This window comes from Phaseolus vulgaris, chromosome 3 (assembly GCF_051622355.1).
Source record: "Phaseolus vulgaris cultivar YP4 chromosome 3, ASM5162235v1, whole genome shotgun sequence".
In the NCBI taxonomy this organism is placed as follows: domain Eukaryota; kingdom Viridiplantae; phylum Streptophyta; class Magnoliopsida; order Fabales; family Fabaceae; genus Phaseolus; species Phaseolus vulgaris.
Window position 1 is genome coordinate 51,481,831 of NC_143500.1, and position 19,802 is coordinate 51,501,632.

General features: G+C 30.6%; 1 protein-coding gene across 1 annotated transcript; it reads left to right on the forward strand.

The window, feature by feature from the left end:
• Positions 1 to 11,135: 11,135 nt before the first annotated feature.
• LOC137808445 (uncharacterized) lies at positions 11,136 to 15,155 on the forward strand. The gene has a single exon (XM_068609564.2). The coding sequence runs from the start codon at positions 11,233 to 11,235 to the stop codon at positions 14,695 to 14,697; it is 3,465 nt and encodes a 1,154-aa protein (XP_068465665.1). The 5' UTR covers positions 11,136 to 11,232; the 3' UTR covers positions 14,698 to 15,155.
• Positions 15,156 to 19,802: the final 4,647 nt, after the last annotated feature.

Genomic DNA, 19,802 nt, shown 5'->3' on the forward strand with positions numbered 1-19,802 from the left:
TGTCAGCAAATGCCCTTGCTAATCTAAAAGGGTAATTGATTATGTTGGTTAACACAGAAAGGAATAGATTGTGTATATAATTTTATAATATAATATTATTTTATAACATAATAATAGTATAAATACATTTATATATTTATAATAATAAAAAATATTATTAATACTAATAATATAAATAATAATATTAACTAAAATAAAATTTTAAAATAATCATGATAAATGTAAATCAAATAATTTTAATAAATATTATTATTAATAATTATTTTAAATTAATTTTATTTGTATTAGATATTAATAAAAATAAAAATAATTATTTATATACAAAAATTATATAATAATAAATAATATTAATTATATAAATTAATTTACTAATTTTTGTATATATTAAATAAATTTGTGATTTTTTTTTCAATTACAGTGATCATATTATTTATAATTTTTTTTATAAAAAAATTGTGTTCTAAAATTGATAAGAGACTTGTATTTTTTATATAAAAAATTAATTAAATTAAATTTTACAAAATATTTTAAATATTTTAAAGATAAGGGTAAATTTGTAAACTTACATTTTAAACATTCAAAAAATAAATAATTTTTTTCTACAACCATCACATCACTCACAAACTTCAATAAACTTTCCTCAGTCATCCACTCTAACCTACACATCCCAACACACTAAACTTTCTTCTCAAATTCTCACATTTTCACTTCTCCACACCCTCAATTTTTCACTCTTCAATCCAAACAAAACATTAAAGATATTGATAACACTCACTCGAATTAAAAGATGTTATTTTTCATGATTTAGTCACATCAACCCTATCTTCCTTTCCATTCTCATATTTAATATTTTAGATCAAATTTATGTATTTTTATTATTTTATATTTTTGGGAGTAGTTTCTATTTTTATTTTTTTTTATAAAAAAATATATTTAAGAGAATGCAATATCAAGACGATTAGGAGTAAGCATTTGATGAGATTGAACGGGAAAAGAAGCCCCACGTTCGAGGAGTCCTCCTGCAAGACAACATTTGGATCTCGAGTTGGTTGTTCGAGGAGGTTTTTGCTACCAATTATTTAGATTTTAAATTTGGTAGCTAATTAGATACCAATTTAGAAACTATTTAACTATAATAGAAACTAATTTAGAAACCAAAAACTCTTTTAGTCTCTAAAATGGTCTGTAATTTAGTTACTATAACAACTAATTATTTTTAGTCTCTAAAATTAGTTTCTATTTAATGATTTTCTTGTAGTGATTGTCTCCCTAACTCATCTCATCTTATTCGATAACTCTATAAAAATGAATTTTAAGCTTAATTCAACCTTACAAAACTGGTTTGTAAAAACGAGATTTGCATCGACTTATTTACTATAAATTGATCTTATCTCTAATCGATGTGGGATATTCAATACTAACGATTTTTTTTTCTATAGAGCTTCGTTGGTACCGTGAAACTATAAATGTAAAACATTTTTTTCACTCAATATAAGCAAGTAATTTGATTAAAAAAATTCAAAATTTCTTATTCTTTTGTGAAAACAATCTTACATACCGAAAACTCAGATACTATTAATATTGGAAACCAAGTTACACATTAAAAGGTTATTACCAAAGTTAGACATAGTCAACCTTCACTTGTTAACTAATCCAAAAGATTAACAATTATTCTCTTTTGTTACAAAGAAATTTTGCAAAGACTTTATGGCTTGCTTGCTAGAATGCATATCATATCACTTGAGATTGTGAAGAAAAATAATTTTAATGAAGTTTTTTGCCACAACATCACCCACATATTCAATGGACTACTTTAGACCACGCAAGAGGGTCTTTGTATTGAGCTCACAAGTTTTCCTAATATTAGCTTTGGTGGAACCAAATAAGTGATGGAACCAAAGTTATGTAGTTGAGTTGGTTGGAAGTTTGTCTTCATAAAAGTTATACATGTGGGTTAGGGTTAGGATGCTCTCATTTGATTGCTTTCGGACTCTCTAATATACAAGAAGAATTGGAGATTTATGAATCTATTATTTTTATCAATTTAAAGAAAAAAAAATTTGTCACAAGAAAATCATTAAATAAATGTCCTACAAGAAAATCATTAAATAAAAACCAATTTTAGAGACAAAAAAATTAGTTGCTATAGTGACTAAATTAGAGATCATTTCAGAGATTAAAAAAAATTACTTTCTAAATTAATTTATATTATTTTTAAATAGTTTCTAAATTGGTATCTAATTAACTATCAAGATTTTAACTACCAATTATTTATATTCTAAATTTGGTAACAAAAAACTTGATTGCTAATTAGATACCAATTTAAAAATTATTTAATAATAATATAAACTAATTTAAAAACCAATAATTTTTTATTTTTAAAATAGTGTCTAATTTAGTCACTATAACAACTCATTATTTTTTTCGTTTTTAAAATTAATTTTTATTTCATAATTTTCTTATAGAGATTTACTGATAAAAAAATAATAATTTCTCTTTCATAAACATAAACAGAAGTAGTAGGAATAGAGCATTAGAAGAGAAGTATGTTGGAAGCTACAAGTAAGGGTTTAATGGGAGATTTTTTTACATAAAATAGGAAATGGAATTATCAAAAAGGAAAACAGGGAATGGATATGAAGTTGATGCCTTAGAAGAATAGATTCTGCAACCTTTCATCTCATGACCACTACAATTAATACTCATAAGTGTTGTCATTTATTTTGATGTCCCATTCACATGGGTTTCTACTTTGGGTTGGTTTGCAAAGAGGTGAATAGTAAGTTTTCCAGCTTCTGACAAACTAAACTCAGATTTACTTACAATTTTTTTAGTTCACGTATATTTTCATAAAAGACAATTTTGTTCAAGTGGGAAAAAAAATAGTGAAAACTCTTTGTTAACACAGTCGCTTACTAACTTTTGATTAAGTTAGAATACTCTTATATCAATTTACTGAGGTACTCATACTTAATGTTCTTAAATGAGCAACTTAGGAGATTAAAAAAGAAAAACTGAAAACAAAAAACATTAACTCAACACATTCAAGTGAATATAGAGTAATTAATTGATTACTTAATTTTTTATTCTTGAGTTGCATTCTCTTAACTTCTTTCTTTGTTTTTTTGTTTTGTTTTATTAACAAAAACAAAATAAAAAATGAAGAACAAAAGGCTAAAAAAAAAAACTTTTTAGAAGATAACATTATTTACTATTGATATTATGATAGAAAATACCTACAAATAAAAGAAAGAAGAACATTGAAGTTTTATTCATAAAAAAAACAAGGTATACATTTGAGACAAAGAAGAAAGAAAAACGAAAAACATATAATCATATTATGTAAATTATAGAGAAGTAAAAAGAATCTATAATAGGAAGAGAAATTGTTACTCAGGAGAAAACGTTGACCGTCTAACACTTAGTAGACGTTGATTTAACACTAAAAAGACATATGAGTGTCTGCTTATGTGTAGACCGTCTAACACTATACTCCATAGTGACCGTCTATCACAATATTATACAAAAATATTTATTTCTAATAAAATCGTCTAAGACCAAATGATACAAAACACAGATCGTTCGTGTGATAGAAAAATCAAACTATAAAAAAAAAAGTTAAGAGTATTGAGTTAGTTAAAGTTTTATAGATAAGAAAAGTAAGAAAAGTATGGGTAGTGTGGAAAATGAAGGTGTGGTGGGTTGGGTTTGTGTGGTGGTACATAGTGATTATTGATAAAGTATCTATTTGTGTCCAAAAAATGGTATGCATAAGAGGTGTTGATGCATGGCCACTCTGCTTGGTGTATAGAGAACATGTAGAATTGACAATTAACCCACTTCCCATTCCCATCTCTGTATAAGGTTAAGACCATTCAACATCATTATGCTTATGTCTCTTCACTCACCAATCAACAAAGTTTCCAACTACCATAGTCCTTTGCAAACCATTGTATTATGCTGTTTATTTCTACACAAGGCTACATATTAATAAAATATATGTTTATGGTGCACCCTTTATTATAAGGTCCACTACTCTACTATTTCAAACTACAACACTGTATGTTGTTGTTGCAAGCTTTCATTAAATGCATTGCATTAAATTTATATATAATGCAATGAAAATTGTGGAAAGAAAAAGACCATAAAGTACTTTTTTTCTTTTAATTTCAAGTTATTTACAATAAGTCTTAGTAGGCAAGATTTTAGTAGTAAATTATATACCAGTTTAAAAATTAATTCATAAATTTTATTTTATATATTTATAATTTCTAAAATAATATTTTATTGAATTAATATAATGATTATTTATTTTTAATTTCTAAAATTAATTTTTATTTAATAGTTTTTTTTTTATTGTGGGTTCTAAAAAAATGAAAAAACCTTAGTAGGAGTTCTTCTACTTCCATAACCATTAACAAAGGCTTATCCATAATATAGATTCGAGCATTATTCTATAGTTTTTAAATTCTCTTCAGTACCTGATTGAATGGGAGTGAATATTTTCGATTAATTGTTTCTTCTTATTTTTATAAAATTTCTAGGACGAGTTCAATAAAAATATGTAATATTATGTGTTTGTTTTTATTTTTTTGGGTTTTCTCTTTTCGATTGAAGGATACAAATAAATTATAATATATAAATAAAGAGAAATTTCATTTTATTAAGTCAGAGATTAACTTAAACTTAAAGTGTTGTATTTTTATAAAGATAAAACCAAAATAGCTTCTAACCTAGTATACCTATAACTAAGGAAGTGTTGCTTTGGATGTATCTTGAGTAATGTTCATGGTTTGTTTATAAAAAGTGATTTTCTGAGTTTTGCTGGTTCTGGATTTTTTAAAATGATTTCTTCTACCCTTTTGTTAATGACATGGCCTACATATTTGTAGGGTGTTCGATTGGATCCAATAATTCAACAATAATGCGATTATAAATTTACACTGCAACAAAATCATTAAATAGAAATCAATTTTAGAGACAAAAAATAATTAATTGTTATGACTAAATTAAAAATCATTTTAGAGACTAAAAAAATTATAAATTTCTAAATTAGTTTCTATTATTGATAAATAGTTTCTAAATTTGTATCTAATTAACTACAAAGGTTTTAACTATCAATTATTTAGATTCTAAATTTGGTAGCAAAAACTTTGATAACTAATTAGATATTAATTTATAAACTATTTATCAATAATAGAAACTAATTTAGAAACCAAAAAATTGTTTAGTCTCTAAAATAGTATTTAATTTAGTCAATATAACAACTCTTTTTTTATATAAAATTGGTTTCTATTCAATGATTTTTTTTATTTATTGTTATTTCATTTTAGAATCATATTCACGACCCTATTTAACATGATACTTAACTAAAATTACTAAATAACATTAATAAAAATAATAACAATATAGTTATTATTCATTTTATTCTATAATTTTATTAAGTAATAGTGTATTTATAAAAAAATAAATTATCCAATACTTTAATATTAAATAATATAGTTTATTTTGAAAATAAAAATCTAAAAAAAGTTATGAAGATGACAAAACATTGACATCGAAAAAGTTATGATTAATTTTAATAATGATAGCTTAATAGAATTGATGACAAAACATTGACATTGTCAATAGAAAGAAAATGAAGGTTTAAATCACTTCAACTTCTTATTCTTTTATTAGGGAGTTTAATTGGATATATTCAAAAGTTTCATATAATAATTAAGGTCAATAGTAAATTATACACTATTTTTTTTTTATTTCATTAAGACATCTTTTTAGCACAAAATTGAGATCAAAGTCACAAAATGTTAAAAGTTCAATACTTCAAGCAAGTTTTTTTTGGTCTAATCACAATATCTTTAAGGTACATTGATAAATTATACTACCATTTTGTTTCGGGTAAGGAATGCGAGTAAAAAATGGACTTTCATTCTACTCTCACCTCTATTAGAATTATTAACATCACATTTTTATCATTATCTTTAATATGGCGTTTATTATTCCTCAAATATTGTCATTATCATTTTCAGAACTTTTATTATGTTACCATTATTATTACTATCATCATTTCTATTAACATTAACATTTATATTATTATTATTTTTATCATTATATCATCATACCAATTCCCACCATCTATCATCAATATTATCCAATATTTATGATATTATACATTAAATATGAGATAAAATTGATATATATATATATATATATAAATATATCTTATTTTTAAAAAGCTTATATTGCATCATCGTGTCTTTTATTTCATTCCATTTTATTTTCTCATATCTTTATCCCCAATATATTAGTGTCTACTAAATGGGTTATGAATGGGTTTAAAGTCAAAAGAGTGAAAGGTCGTTAAATAGGTGATCTATTTTACAATTGTTTTTAATAATTAAGATTTTATCATTATAATATCTTACAAGTACACTCATCAAATCTTGATTGAATGTGAATCTGGATCCAAGTTAAAAGTTGACCCAAATCTAATAATTAAGAAATAGTCTAAATCCAGTAATTGAGAACAAGTAAAATCCACATAGATTGAATGAAAAAAACATAAATCATCAGTAAAAGATCGAGAAACCGTGTGAGGGAGAAAAGGAAAATTAATTGTTTCACCGTCCTCTTTTAGTTTTTTAAATTTTTGAATGAAATTGAAAATCATGAATGGAATTGAAATGATGAAGCAGAGTGGGTAGAGCACATTCCATTTCTCAACGACTGCATAAAAGCATGCAGTGTTATTAGCAGAAGAGGGTTGTGATTAATGTGTTACAGGGCAGTTATTGGTGGCAGGAGAGGACCATGGTTCATTGCCACATAATTAAGAATAAAGGATCAAAACCCTTTTCCCTTTGTTCTGTACTTTTTGTTTTTTCCCACTAAACTACCTTCAAAAACATTGCGCTGATTAGAAATTTTGTCGTATGGCTTGTCTTCGAATTGTCAAAAATTTCAACTGAAATGAGTATGGACGTATCTTTCCACTTGTGGTCCTTCATATCCAATCACGTCACTCCAACTTCTTCCTGCCACAACTTTATGCCCAAAAATACATTCCAAACCCTAAAAACACTCCAAACTTCCCTCTTTCTGCTTTCAACTTCGCCAAACCTATTATTACAACTTATTATTCTACATCGACTTGAGATAAGGACATTTTATAATATATAAATGGGTGCAAACCTCATCCCTATGAGTCAGTTTTATGAGGTTGAGTTAGGCTTAAAACCCACTTCTTTACATGGTATCAGAGCCATTTCGATCTCTACGCATGAGTTGGTAGCCTCGGCGTGAGGGAGATGTGTTGAAAATCCTACATCGACTAGAGATAAGGACATTTCATAATATATAAATGGGTGCAAACCTCACCTCCATGAACTGATTTTATGAGGTTGAGTTAGGCTTAAAATCCATTTCTTTACCTACAGTAATTTCGATCCAATAGATACATATAAATAAACACAAGTTTCAAGTAAAAGTTTACACAAAATATCAAACACTTGAATTTCAGAACCTGTAAAAATCTTTTCGATCGAGAGCGAAAGAAGAAAAACTAAGATAATGAATAAGAATTGAGAAAAACTAAACCTAAAAAGTTAAAAAATATTGTGCAGATGGAAAGAGAAAAATCAATTATTTCTTTTTCAAGAAAACAAACTATTTTATTTTAATGTATTTAATCACCATAAAGTAATTGGTGTCGCTTTCTTAGGAGAATCTTTTAACTCAATGTAAAATATTGTTAGAGATAAGAAAAGTGACATTGACCTTTGAAGGCCATAGAACCAAAGTGAACATTTAAAAAAGAACAGTGAAGGTGCAGCCAAAATCTGGGGATGGAAGTGTAAGTAGCAAACAAGTAAAATATGTCATATCCATCAGAACATCAAGAAACCTCAGCTTCATAAAATTCAATTATCGTCCCCTTGTTCTTTATTTTGGCGCAAGCATTTGTCACCCCATTATTCCAACTCAAGACCAGAAGTGGATCAGATCCAAACCTCAATTCCAACATTAAATTATACAAAATAAAATGAAACATCTGGGACAGATTGCTTGTTTCCACATACGACCAAGAGAATTTCTTAGGAAGCATCAAACATTATTAAAATTGACATCAAAGAATATAGATTCATTATAACTAATGTATTTACTTTTATACATATTAACATAATAAAAAAGTAAAAAAAAAAAAAACTGTAGAAAAGATAAGGTAAAATGAATGATGAAAAACACTACTCCAAAGTTTCACGTAACTCATACCACATATAAGATGAATCTTCATAAATTCTAAATCTTAAACCCTAACTCATACTACGACACCTATCACAAACTGAACTCCCTCACGCTGAGACCCAACACAAAACTTGCTAGAATAGACTCAAAATGGTTCTGATACCATATTACAAAATGGACTTTAAACCTAACTCAACCTCATAAAAACAACTCATAGAGTTGAGGTTTGCACCACTTATATACAATAAAAGACTCTAATCTCTAGTCGATGTGAGATCTCCAACAACACCATTTTAAAAAAAGTTTTTGAAGTTACTCGGATTTGTAAAAAGATAGTTAATGCATGTTTTTTTCCTATGGACGAAGAGGGTTTGAAGTAGGCAACGAATTGGAGACAATTAGATGCAGTGATTAAAAGGGTCGACAAGAAAACAGAAGGGAAAGTTAAACATGCAAAGATAAGATAGATAGCTCAATCATTCTTCAATCACATCCTTCACAAACATTTAACTATGCCAATTCATTCAAAACCTACCACATTAGGCCAAACATTAACATATATATATATATATATATATATATATATATATATATATATATTTATAACTAAATTAATATCTGTTACATTTAAATAAAAATCACATTATTTTTATTCAGATAACCTTCTCAATTATTTTGAAGCCCTGATCCCTTTCATATTGGATTAGATTATGATCCTTATTTAAATTACAATTTATATTTTTTAAATTATTCTATTAAAATTATTAAATTAAAAAATTAAAAAATGGTTCTAACTAACAGTTTACTGTACCTTCACATATTAATGTTCACCCTCTATCGAATCTGAATCTGGAGTCTCTGTTTATAATTTGTTATCTTAATATTAAAAGAATGTTTCATTAATTGAGGTTGGCATTCTTAATTTCCCTTTCTTTGGTCCAAATTCCGTTTTAATTAATTTTTAATATCGAATAAAAGTACTTATTACGGCGGTCCCCACAAAAAAAGACTATTGATACATACTAGTTAAATAAATATTATAAGGAGAAATAAGCGGATTTAATAATAATTATTAATTTTTTTTTAAATGTCTTGATATTATTTAAAGAAATATCCATAAGGGAAAGTGTACGAGAGGAAAATATGAGATAGATAATATTAGTAGTGAATATAGATGTAAAGATTATTATTAAATATTTTTATCTCTCACAGTAATTTTGTGTGTGACTTAATGTGTCCTATATATATATTTATATTTGTACGTACAATTTTTTTAAATATTTTAATTCATGGAAAGTTAATTAATAAGAAATGAATAATAATTTAATTGAAAGTCGATTTTACACATTAATTTTTTTTAAAGAAGATAGTAAAAAATACATGGAATTGATATTTTTTTTATGTAACTACATATAATTAGAAACCTAAAAATTAATTTTATTTAATATTTGGTTGAAAAAATGGAAAAAAAAAGTCACATTGAAAATATGGAAACAATGATTTATAAAGGACACTAAAATCGCAAATACTTGTCTTTTTATATAGCAGTTGATATGATGCTAGTATGTTTTTTTTTTTCTTTTCAAAATGTTCATTTCTTTCTATCACGTTTTTATATTAATAATTTTAGACTCATGCTTTAATATAGTCTTATTCGTTTATATACTTCTTTCATCTTTAATTATCTGGAGATCTTTTAAGAATGAAATTGTTTTTAAGAATAGAACTGGATAGAATATCCATCTTCAAAATAAATAATATCTCAAATACAATGATTGATTATAATTATATTATTTAATAATAATATATTGATGTGATGCATATATAAAAAGTAATAAATAAAAAGATTAGATATAAAAGAGAGATAGAAGTTATGTTATTATGGAGTTGGGAGGAAATAACAGTTCACATGCCTTTTCCCTTCTGCCGGTCTACTTGATGTCCTAGCAAAGGACTCTATTTCCCTTCATTACTTCCTTTTGTTGCTTTATTTCCGTACTCCATCCATAAACACAACACCTACCATACACCAATTCTCTTTTTTCATTACCTCTCTCATCATACAACTGCATCAAATTCTTGAAATTATATTTTAATTCAAATCAATTTTCATTTCTATAATTTTGAAAGAAAAAGATATACTATTGGTGAGGTACGGTGGAGAAGTGTATTAAATAGAGGGAATCAAATCGGATGAGAGATTCAGTATATGAAGAAGAAAAAAAATGACCGTTAAATTAGTGTTTAGTGCAGCAGAGTGTGAACAGCTGGCTTGCATTGCATTCTTAATCTAATAAATTGTTTTGAGCAGACAGACTCCATGACTCACTTCTTCCTCTATCTAACTATCAATAACAACTTTACTTTTGTCTTCTCCATGCATTTAGCCAAATGGCACAGCTAGCTTGCTTCTAAATTGTTTATGCATAAAAACAAATATCATATTAAACTTTATAACAAATAGATATTTTAACTGTATATATTTTCGAACCGGTTTGAGAACGATTCCTCCAACATGTCAATACTTTAAACTTTGTGTTTCATCTTCTTTTCTTTTCTTGTCTGATTTCATAAACGGATGGTACATATAGAAGACACTTCAATACTCAAGTTAATCGGAATGTCAGCATTCGAGTGTAAGAATATGATAAATAATAACATACATTTTTATTTAAAATACGTATTATTTATACTATCTTAATAGACATTCATTAACGAATCGAATTAAGAGATTGATTCATATTTATGATTGGACTAAGAATTATGGATTAATCTTTTGAATTGTCGCCAAAAGTTAGTCGTTCAAACATAGTATTTTACCTTCTCACCGTCCAAGTAGACTAGGACTCACTTACTCCTTGTACAATATATATAAATAAATATATATTTTGAAATGAGTGTATAGATAATTATAGAGAAATAGTGAAAGTGAAAGTTGAGTGTTTAAAGAGAGTGTATGAGGAATTGTTGTAGGAATGGGGAGGGAAGATGGGAAGTGAGGATGTTGGAATAACTCAAAACAACACACTCATCACTAAATTTCTTCTTCTTCTTCTTCCCTCGACTACCATGACTAAATTTCTCATCCTCCTCTTATTCTGCGCACGCTTCTTATCATGCGCCCACTGCGCCTCCGTCACCGAGATCCAAGCCTTGACGTCCTTCAAGCTCAACCTTCACGACCCTCTCGGTGCGCTTAACGCCTGGGACCCGTCAACGCCGTTAGCTCCCTGCGACTGGCGTGGCGTTTATTGCGAAAACGACCGAGTCACCGAGTTACGCCTGCCTCGCCTTCAACTCAGTGGCCAGCTTGGTGACCGCATTTCTGACCTACGCATGCTTCGAAGGCTAAGCCTTCGCTCCAACTTCTTCAACGGCACCATTCCCCACTCTCTCTCCAAATGCACGCTTTTACGCGCCTTGTTCCTACAGTATAACGACCTCTCCGGCCAACTCCCTTCGGAGATCGGAAACCTCGCCGCTCTCCAGATTCTCAACGTCGCCGGCAACAACCTCTCCGGGAAAATCCCCACCGAACTTCCTCTCCATCTCAAATACGTTGACCTTTCCGCCAACGCCTTCTCCGGCGAGATTCCGACCACCATCCCCGGGCTTTCCGAGCTTCAGCTTATCAACCTCTCCTACAACAAGTTCTCCGGCCAGATTCCGGCGCGCATTGGAGAGCTTCAGAATCTGCAGTACCTTTGGCTCGATCACAATGTTCTCGACGGAACCTTACCTTCGTCTCTCGCGAATTGTTCCTCGCTCGTGCATTTGAGCGTCGAAGGGAACGCGCTCGCCGGGGTGTTACCGGCTGCGATTGCGGCTCTCCCGAACCTCCAGGTGTTGTCACTCGCGCAGAACAACTTCACCGGCACCGTTCCGGCTTCGGTTTTCTGCAACGTGTCGCTCAAAGCGCCGTCACTTCGCATAGTTCAGTTAGGGTTTAATCGTTTCACGGATTTCGCGTGGCCTCAAGCCGCCACGTGTTTCAGTGTTCTTGAGGTTTTGAATGTTCAGCAAAATAGCGTGCGCGGCATGTTTCCGCTGTGGTTAACGAACGTGATCACGCTGTCGGTTCTCGACATTTCTGGTAACGCACTTTCCGGCGAGGTTCCGCCGGAAATTGGAAATCTCTGGAAATTGGTAGAGCTGAAGATGGCCAATAATACGTTCTCAGGTGAGATTCCGCCGGAATTAGTAAAATGTAGGTCCCTGCGTGTTCTTGATTTCGAAGGAAACAGGTTTTCCGGTGTGGTTCCTTCGTTTATAGGAAATTTGACAACGCTGAAGGTTCTCTCTCTTGGTGTGAACCATTTCTCTGGTTCTGTTCCGGTGAGTTTTGGTGGGCTCCATTCTCTTGAAACTATGAGTTTAAGGGGTAATAGATTGAATGGTACAATGCCAGAAGAAGTGATGAGGTTGAAGAATTTGACTGTGTTGGACCTCAGTGGAAACCAGTTTTCGGGTCATGTTTCTGGGGAAATTGGGAATCTGAGTAAATTAATGGTTCTGAATCTGAGTGGTAATGGCTTCTATGGGGAAATTCCTTCCACTTTGGGGAATCTTTTCAGGCTCACTACACTTGATTTGAGCAAACAAAATCTCTCCGGCAAATTGCCATATGAAATTTCCGGGCTTCCCAGTTTGCAGGTCATTGCTCTTCAAGAGAACAAGTTGTCTGGGGTGATCCCTGAAGGGTTTAGCAGCTTGACCAGTTTGAAATATGTGAACCTAAGCTCCAACGAGTTTTCTGGGCATGTTCCTAAGAGCTATGGCTTCCTCCGATCGTTGGTTGTTCTTTCATTGTCTGATAACCGCATCATGGGAATGATTCCCCCGGAAATTGGAAACTGCCCTGACATTGAAATTCTCGAGCTTAGATCAAATCACTTGGGGGGTCCCATTCCCACGGATCTCTCTGGCCTAGCCCATTTGAAAGTCCTTGATTTAGGTAAAAACAACTTAACTGGGGCTTTGCCTGAGGATATCTCCAAATGCTCAGAGTTAACAGTTATGTTAGCAGATCACAACCAACTTTCGGGTGCTATACCAGGGTCATTGGCCAAGTTATCATACCTAAGTATGCTGGATCTCTCGGCCAATAAATTGAGTGGCGAAATTCCCAGTAATCTAAACACCATCCCTGGTTTGGTGTACTTCAATGTCTCAGGCAACAACTTAGAAGGTGAGATTCCACCAATGTTGGGTTCTAAATTCAACAACTCCGCTGTATTTGCTGGCAACCAGAACTTGTGCGGGAAGCCATTGAATAGAAAGTGCGAAGAGACAGACAGTAGGGAGAGAAATAGGTTGATAGTGTTAATCATTATCATCGCGGTTGGAGGCTGCTTATTGGCTTTGTGTTGCTGCTTCTACATCACCAGCCTTCTGAGATGGCGCAGAAGGATTAAAGCAGCAGTGTCAGGGGAGAAGAAAAAGAGTCCAAGAACAAGTTCGGGAACAAGTCAAGGTCGAAGCAGCACTGACTCCAACGGACCAAAACTCGTCATGTTCAACGCCAAAATCACACTCGCCGAAACAATTGAAGCAACGAGGCAATTCGACGAAGAAAGCGTGCTGAGCAGAACAAAACACGGTTTAGTATTCAAGGCCTGCTACAACGACGGAATGGTTCTTTCCATTCGCAAGCTACAGCACGGGTCACTAGACGAAAACATGTTCAGAAAAGAAGCCGAATCGATAGGAAAAATCAGGCACCGAAACCTAACCGTTCTCAGAGGCTACTATGCAGGTCCATCGGATGTTAGACTCCTGGTCTACGATTACATGCCCAATGGGAACCTCGCAACGTTGCTCCAAGAAGCATCACACCTAGACGGTCACGTTCTGAATTGGCCAATGCGACACCTCATTGCATTAGGAATAGCCCGTGGCATCGCGTTTCTACACCAATCCTCACTTGTCCACGGTGACATCAAACCCCAAAACGTGCTCTTTGATGCAGACTTCGAAGCCCATTTATCAGATTTCGGGTTGGACAAGTTAACAGTTACCGACCCAGTTGAAGCCTCCACTTCAAGCACTGCTTCAGTTGGCACGTTGGGTTACGTGTCCCCAGAGGCTGTGCTAACAGGGGAACCCACGAAAGAGTGTGACGTGTACAGCTTCGGCATCGTTTTGCTGGAACTTCTCACTGGGAAGAGACCAGTGATGTTCACGCAGGATGAGGATATAGTGAAGTGGGTGAAGAAACAGTTACAGAACGGTCAAATTACGGAGCTACTAGAGCCTGGTTTGTTTGAACTGGACCCAGAGTCTTCGGAATGGGAAGAGTTCTTGCTGGGCGTGAAAGTTGGTCTGCTTTGCACAGCACCAGACCCTCTTGATCGACCAACCATGGCTGACATCGTGTTCATGCTTGAAGGTTGTCGTGTTGGACCCGACATTGCATCCTCCGCTGAACCCACGACGCAACCTTCTCCGGTGTAACATAAACAACAGACACGTGTCTGTTGAAGTTTGACACTTTTTTTTTTCTTTCAGGAAAAATGGTTTTCTGACTTCTAATGCAACTTGATGATGTCAGACATTGTTTCTGTTACCAAGGATAGGGGTGGTGTTTTGTAGTGGTGGCAGATACGAGTTTCTTGATGCTACACGTGGCTCTCACTGTTGTCCTAATTGTAGTTTAAAAAATAGAAAAAAATTGAAATTGGAATTCATGAGTTAGAGGTCTCAATTATTAGGCACTGTGTAGAGTGGGTCCTCATTTATTTGATTTGGATTATTGCAGTATGATCTGTCATTTTGACCATTTTTTGAGTTTTGGGCGTGTATCAGCAACAGGGATTCAGAGAAGGAAAAAGTAATCATTTGTCACTCACCTTTTATCTCTCATCTTCCATATTGTTTTCAAATATCAATAAATATGTTCTTTTAATTTTTAATAGTATTAAATATTATGTTTTTAATATAATGCTATATGCAATTTAATTATCAGTATTATTTTCTTGATACCAGTTGAATAGTCCTTGTCTGCATTACTATCTTTGGTAGCATGTGGAAGATGCAGAAGTAAAATTTAGGTATGAATTCTTATATGAACACAGGAACGTGTAAGCATGTTTGGTTAAAAAGCAGGGATTGGCTTGTGATGTTGCGTTATAGAAGGTTAAATTAAATGTTGTTTGAGTTGTTTTGTAGTGTGAAAGAAGAAAATTTGAAAGTAGGTGAAGCGCCAGAGAAAATATAGAAATGAAAAAGGAAGAATTGATGCGACATGAAGCATCACAAGTCTAAGTTCATAATAACAATCCTCAAAATTTTCACTCTTTTCAACTGTTCAATTTGAAGTACTCTTCACTTTACAGAGCAAATCTCGCCAAATCTTTTCAAGTAATTCAGCTAAAAAAATTACATGTTTGTAACACTTTATCTCAATCACACCGTTTTTTTTATTTATTACATATTTTTCTCTTTATGTCAATTTCGGAATTTTAATTGAGATAATATTTTTAAAACAATTTGTTCCCTTTAAACTCGAGATTTTATTAAGGTTTTATTTTTAAAACATTAAAAAAATATGTATTTAAATTGTTGTTCATATCAATATTAAAATAATAAATTTGTAAGTTTCTTTTATATATTTATTTAACTTTTTTTTCTATCAAATATCAAACTCTCAACAAGTATATTTTTAATCATTATTTGTGCTTTAGCAGAGATGTTTTGTAAGTTTAAGCTTAATATCACTTTTATACTAGTTTAATTTGAACAGGGTATTAATTCAGTTTTTAATTTTTGAACTTATTAAATATCTTTATTTTTAAATTAAATAAATTTGTTCCTCAGTTAACTCCTTTTCCATTTATCTTCAAAGATTGAATTGATTACATTTTTGTAAGAATAAAAAAAGCATTCAAATCTCCTTAACTTAATTTTTTTTACAAATTGATACTCCAAACTGTAATTTATCCAATTTTGAATTTTACAACGTTTGTAAACAGATACCTTAATTTCAATTTCAATTAATATTTAAAATTTAGCACTTTTATTAAATTCAAATTAATTTTCTAGTAAAGAAAAGGCCCTGGTTGTTGATTTATTTTAAATCATTATTATTTATTAATTTTTATTTTTATAAATAGCCTTTTCAAATATTAACATCTGATAAAATTTAGAACTAAAAAGTTTGTAAATACTTCTAGTGAAAGTATATTCTATTGACATGCTTACAATAACTTCTCCAGAAGGCTTTTTTAAAAAAAATAAAAATGAGAACTTATGTACAACTGAAGATAAAACTAAAGAAATTACATGAAATAACATTTATACACAAATTTATATATAAGTTAATTTTAATTTGTAGCATAGAAGTCTTTAAGGATAAATATCTCTTCATCCCGATACGAGGAAGTGATGTATGGGTTGGAAATGTTTTTTCTTATAGTTGTTCTCTGCTAGGTGCACTTAATTTTTCGTTGCATGGAATTTAATTTTAAACAACTGAGAATGGTACCGGTAAAAAGTATTTCGATATTTAAGTTATGATTCAATATAAGGTAGGTGAAAGTAATAAATATTGTTTAGTGATACATACATTTATCTTGAATGTAATGCATATTTATTTATAAGATCCTAATGGGACATCAATTTTGAACATGTATTATAATAGACTCCAAAGTTAATTTCATACCTTTGATAAAACTCATTGCATTCTATAAATCATACTCAATCATATCATCCATGGAATGTCCGATATCACAACCAATCGACCACGTCACCTAATGGGACACTCAATCATTGATACCGATGGTAGAATTGATAATATTTTTTAATATAATACACTATGCACAAGATGAAAATATTGAAGTAAAAAAATAATAATCTTTGGATTTAAGATTCAACATTAATTAAAAGTATAAATTATAGTTGAAAATTTGCTGATGAAATTAACATTTATATGAATGTATAACAGAACATGTTTATTCTGTGCTTTTATTTTGTAACTAGTAATTTTACTACATATTTATAATTTCATATTTTTAACTAACAAAATTCAAGTAATAGCTAATTTTGTTAACTCGTATTCATCTATTAAATTTGTTAAACATAGGTCATTTTCAACTAAAATAGGTCTAATAAAAAATTAAGATACTAATGCGTGTTACTCTTATATTATAAATTAAGACACTTACTTTGCATATAAAACTTTTATTTTCTTTACTCTTTTTAATTAATTCACTTTTTATATATCCATTTCTTTCATTATTTTTAATAGACCTCCACGGCATAACAATGACAATTATGAATAAAACGATCTACTCAATGAGCCTTTACTGATGACAACTATTTATGAAACAATAAATGACTATCATGCGATAAATTCAAAGCTCGCCATCGAAAAGAAATATAAATACCTACTCTCTAGGGAATATAATCCATTATAATATACATCCTTAACTCTCATATTATTAAACCTTTATCATTATCTTGGCGCTCCCACTGACTCATGTATCAAAAAATCTTTTTTCTAGTGGAGTCCTCCTCTTGCTCGAGACCAACCGAAAATCCATTCACTTAGGAACATCTAGTCCTTATTAAGACGCTCTCCAAATACATTTTTTATAGGAGCAATAATGATAACAATGTCATTTTTATTCATGTATCTTGTGAGAGTGGATAGGTATACAAACTTCCAAACTTAGAATTTATTTGAACATAGGGTCAAGTGCTCCTTTATGAAGGAGGGACTTTGAAATTCCTGAAACATATTAAATGATGGCTATTTAAAGTTGTTTTGGTTTGCCTCTCCCTCTTTATGCTATTTTGGAATTGTTCACAAGCATATTCATGAGTGTTTTGCTTTCTTTATTCTCTTTACATTTTTTCAGTTTAGTTATCATCCTCCGTTTTATTAAAACTAGGTACACTTCTTCTCACAATGTTTTTTTTTTCTTTTGTTCTTCTCTTGGTGGTAAGGAGGGTGCTAACATTGAGGAAGAATATTTCTTTGATAAAGGAGATGTGGTAGAGATTTTGAGCCTTGCTTCCCTTAGTGATGTAGTTGTGATGGAGGCTTCTCCAACAAAAGAGGCTAAACTAAGTGGGGCAGAGTATCCTTCGGAGGAAATGAATGGGCAAATTCTCCCTTATCTCAAATTTTGAGTATCATTCCCAATGAGATCGATGCATATCCTTCCAAAGAATTAGTTTATGACTTCTCAAAATATTTGAACATATGTTGTAATGTAACAATATTTCCTCAAGGATTTAGACCATTTGTTTCTTTTATCTAGTTTTGAGTATATGATGTTAACAACAATGAAAAACATTTTTTAAAGCTTTTCAAATCTTATATGTGAATATGTTTGCATGATCCTTATAGAAAGAAGTCCAATCTCATTGCCCAATCCACGTTTTATGTTTTTATTTTCAAATTTAAACTAAATCATATTCTTTACAAAATTAATTAAAACAATTATTTATAGTTATTTTTGCCTTATAATAAATAATTTTTTATGAATATTCTCTTCAAATTCAAGCCAAATTCTATTTTATATTAAAATCTAACAACTTTTGTTATCTTTAAAATATTATTTCGATAACTGTACTATTATCATTAAATTAAAATTTATTTAATATTTATTTTAAAATTATTTGAATTCATTAACAAAATGAGTTATACAGTTAAACAAATCGTATACAAAATATTTAAACTATATATTTGTTGGAGTTAAATTTTAATTACTTATTATTTGTCGTAAAACTACATAAAAAAATTATAATATCAATAATCATTTATTTTTAAAAGGAGATATTTTGAGAATAAAAGGGAAATATTGGGTGAAACATATTTTAAAAAATATCGTAAAAATTACGAAGTTTATTTTTTAAAAAGAATTAATGGTAGTTTTGGTTGTAACGTATTTTTCCAAAATAAAATAATAAATTATTTAATTGGAAATTGTGACATGGTATCAACAAGTTCTCAACCAGACCTTTTCCCCCTTCATTGCTTTTGGTTTGGGTGTGGGTTTGTTTGCAGTTCATGGTATGGGTGTTTCTTCTTCCACCCCATCAATTTCCAAAAACACTATTTTACCCTTTTTTTAATGACTTAATGATTATCTTTTCAGGATGTTTTTTCAGAATATCATTTCCAGAATTCATTAAATGTATTTCAGAAAATCAATCTAAAACCCATATAATAAGATTCCAAAAATGTGTTTTCTGAAATAACTTTTCTAGAATATGTTTTGAAAAGAACTTTCCCAGAATGAGGGCGAATCAGAAGAGACATTTGGTCATTTCACCTATTTGATTGGGATGCAGGAAGAGTTTTGATAGGGTGCTGGAAGAAACACCCTCATGGTATCGACTTCATTAATGTTGTTTCATGGCTTTGGAGAACTTTTTGTTCTCGCTTCAGTCGCGTGGTTACATGGAAGGCAAGGACGCAGAAATATTTTTGGATCCTTGTTTCAATTGAGCCTTGTGCTGTTTCTCTATGGCGAAAGATAGAATGAATGCGACATGAGGATTTCAGCTGGAACTTAATGCTGTCTTATTTTGAATAAATTTAGGGGGAGGCA

Excerpts from the sequence above, each read along its gene's own strand:
- LOC137808445 (XM_068609564.2), top strand. The coding sequence starts at position 11,233 with ATGGGAAGTGAGGATGTTGGAATAACTCAAAACAACACACTCATCACT.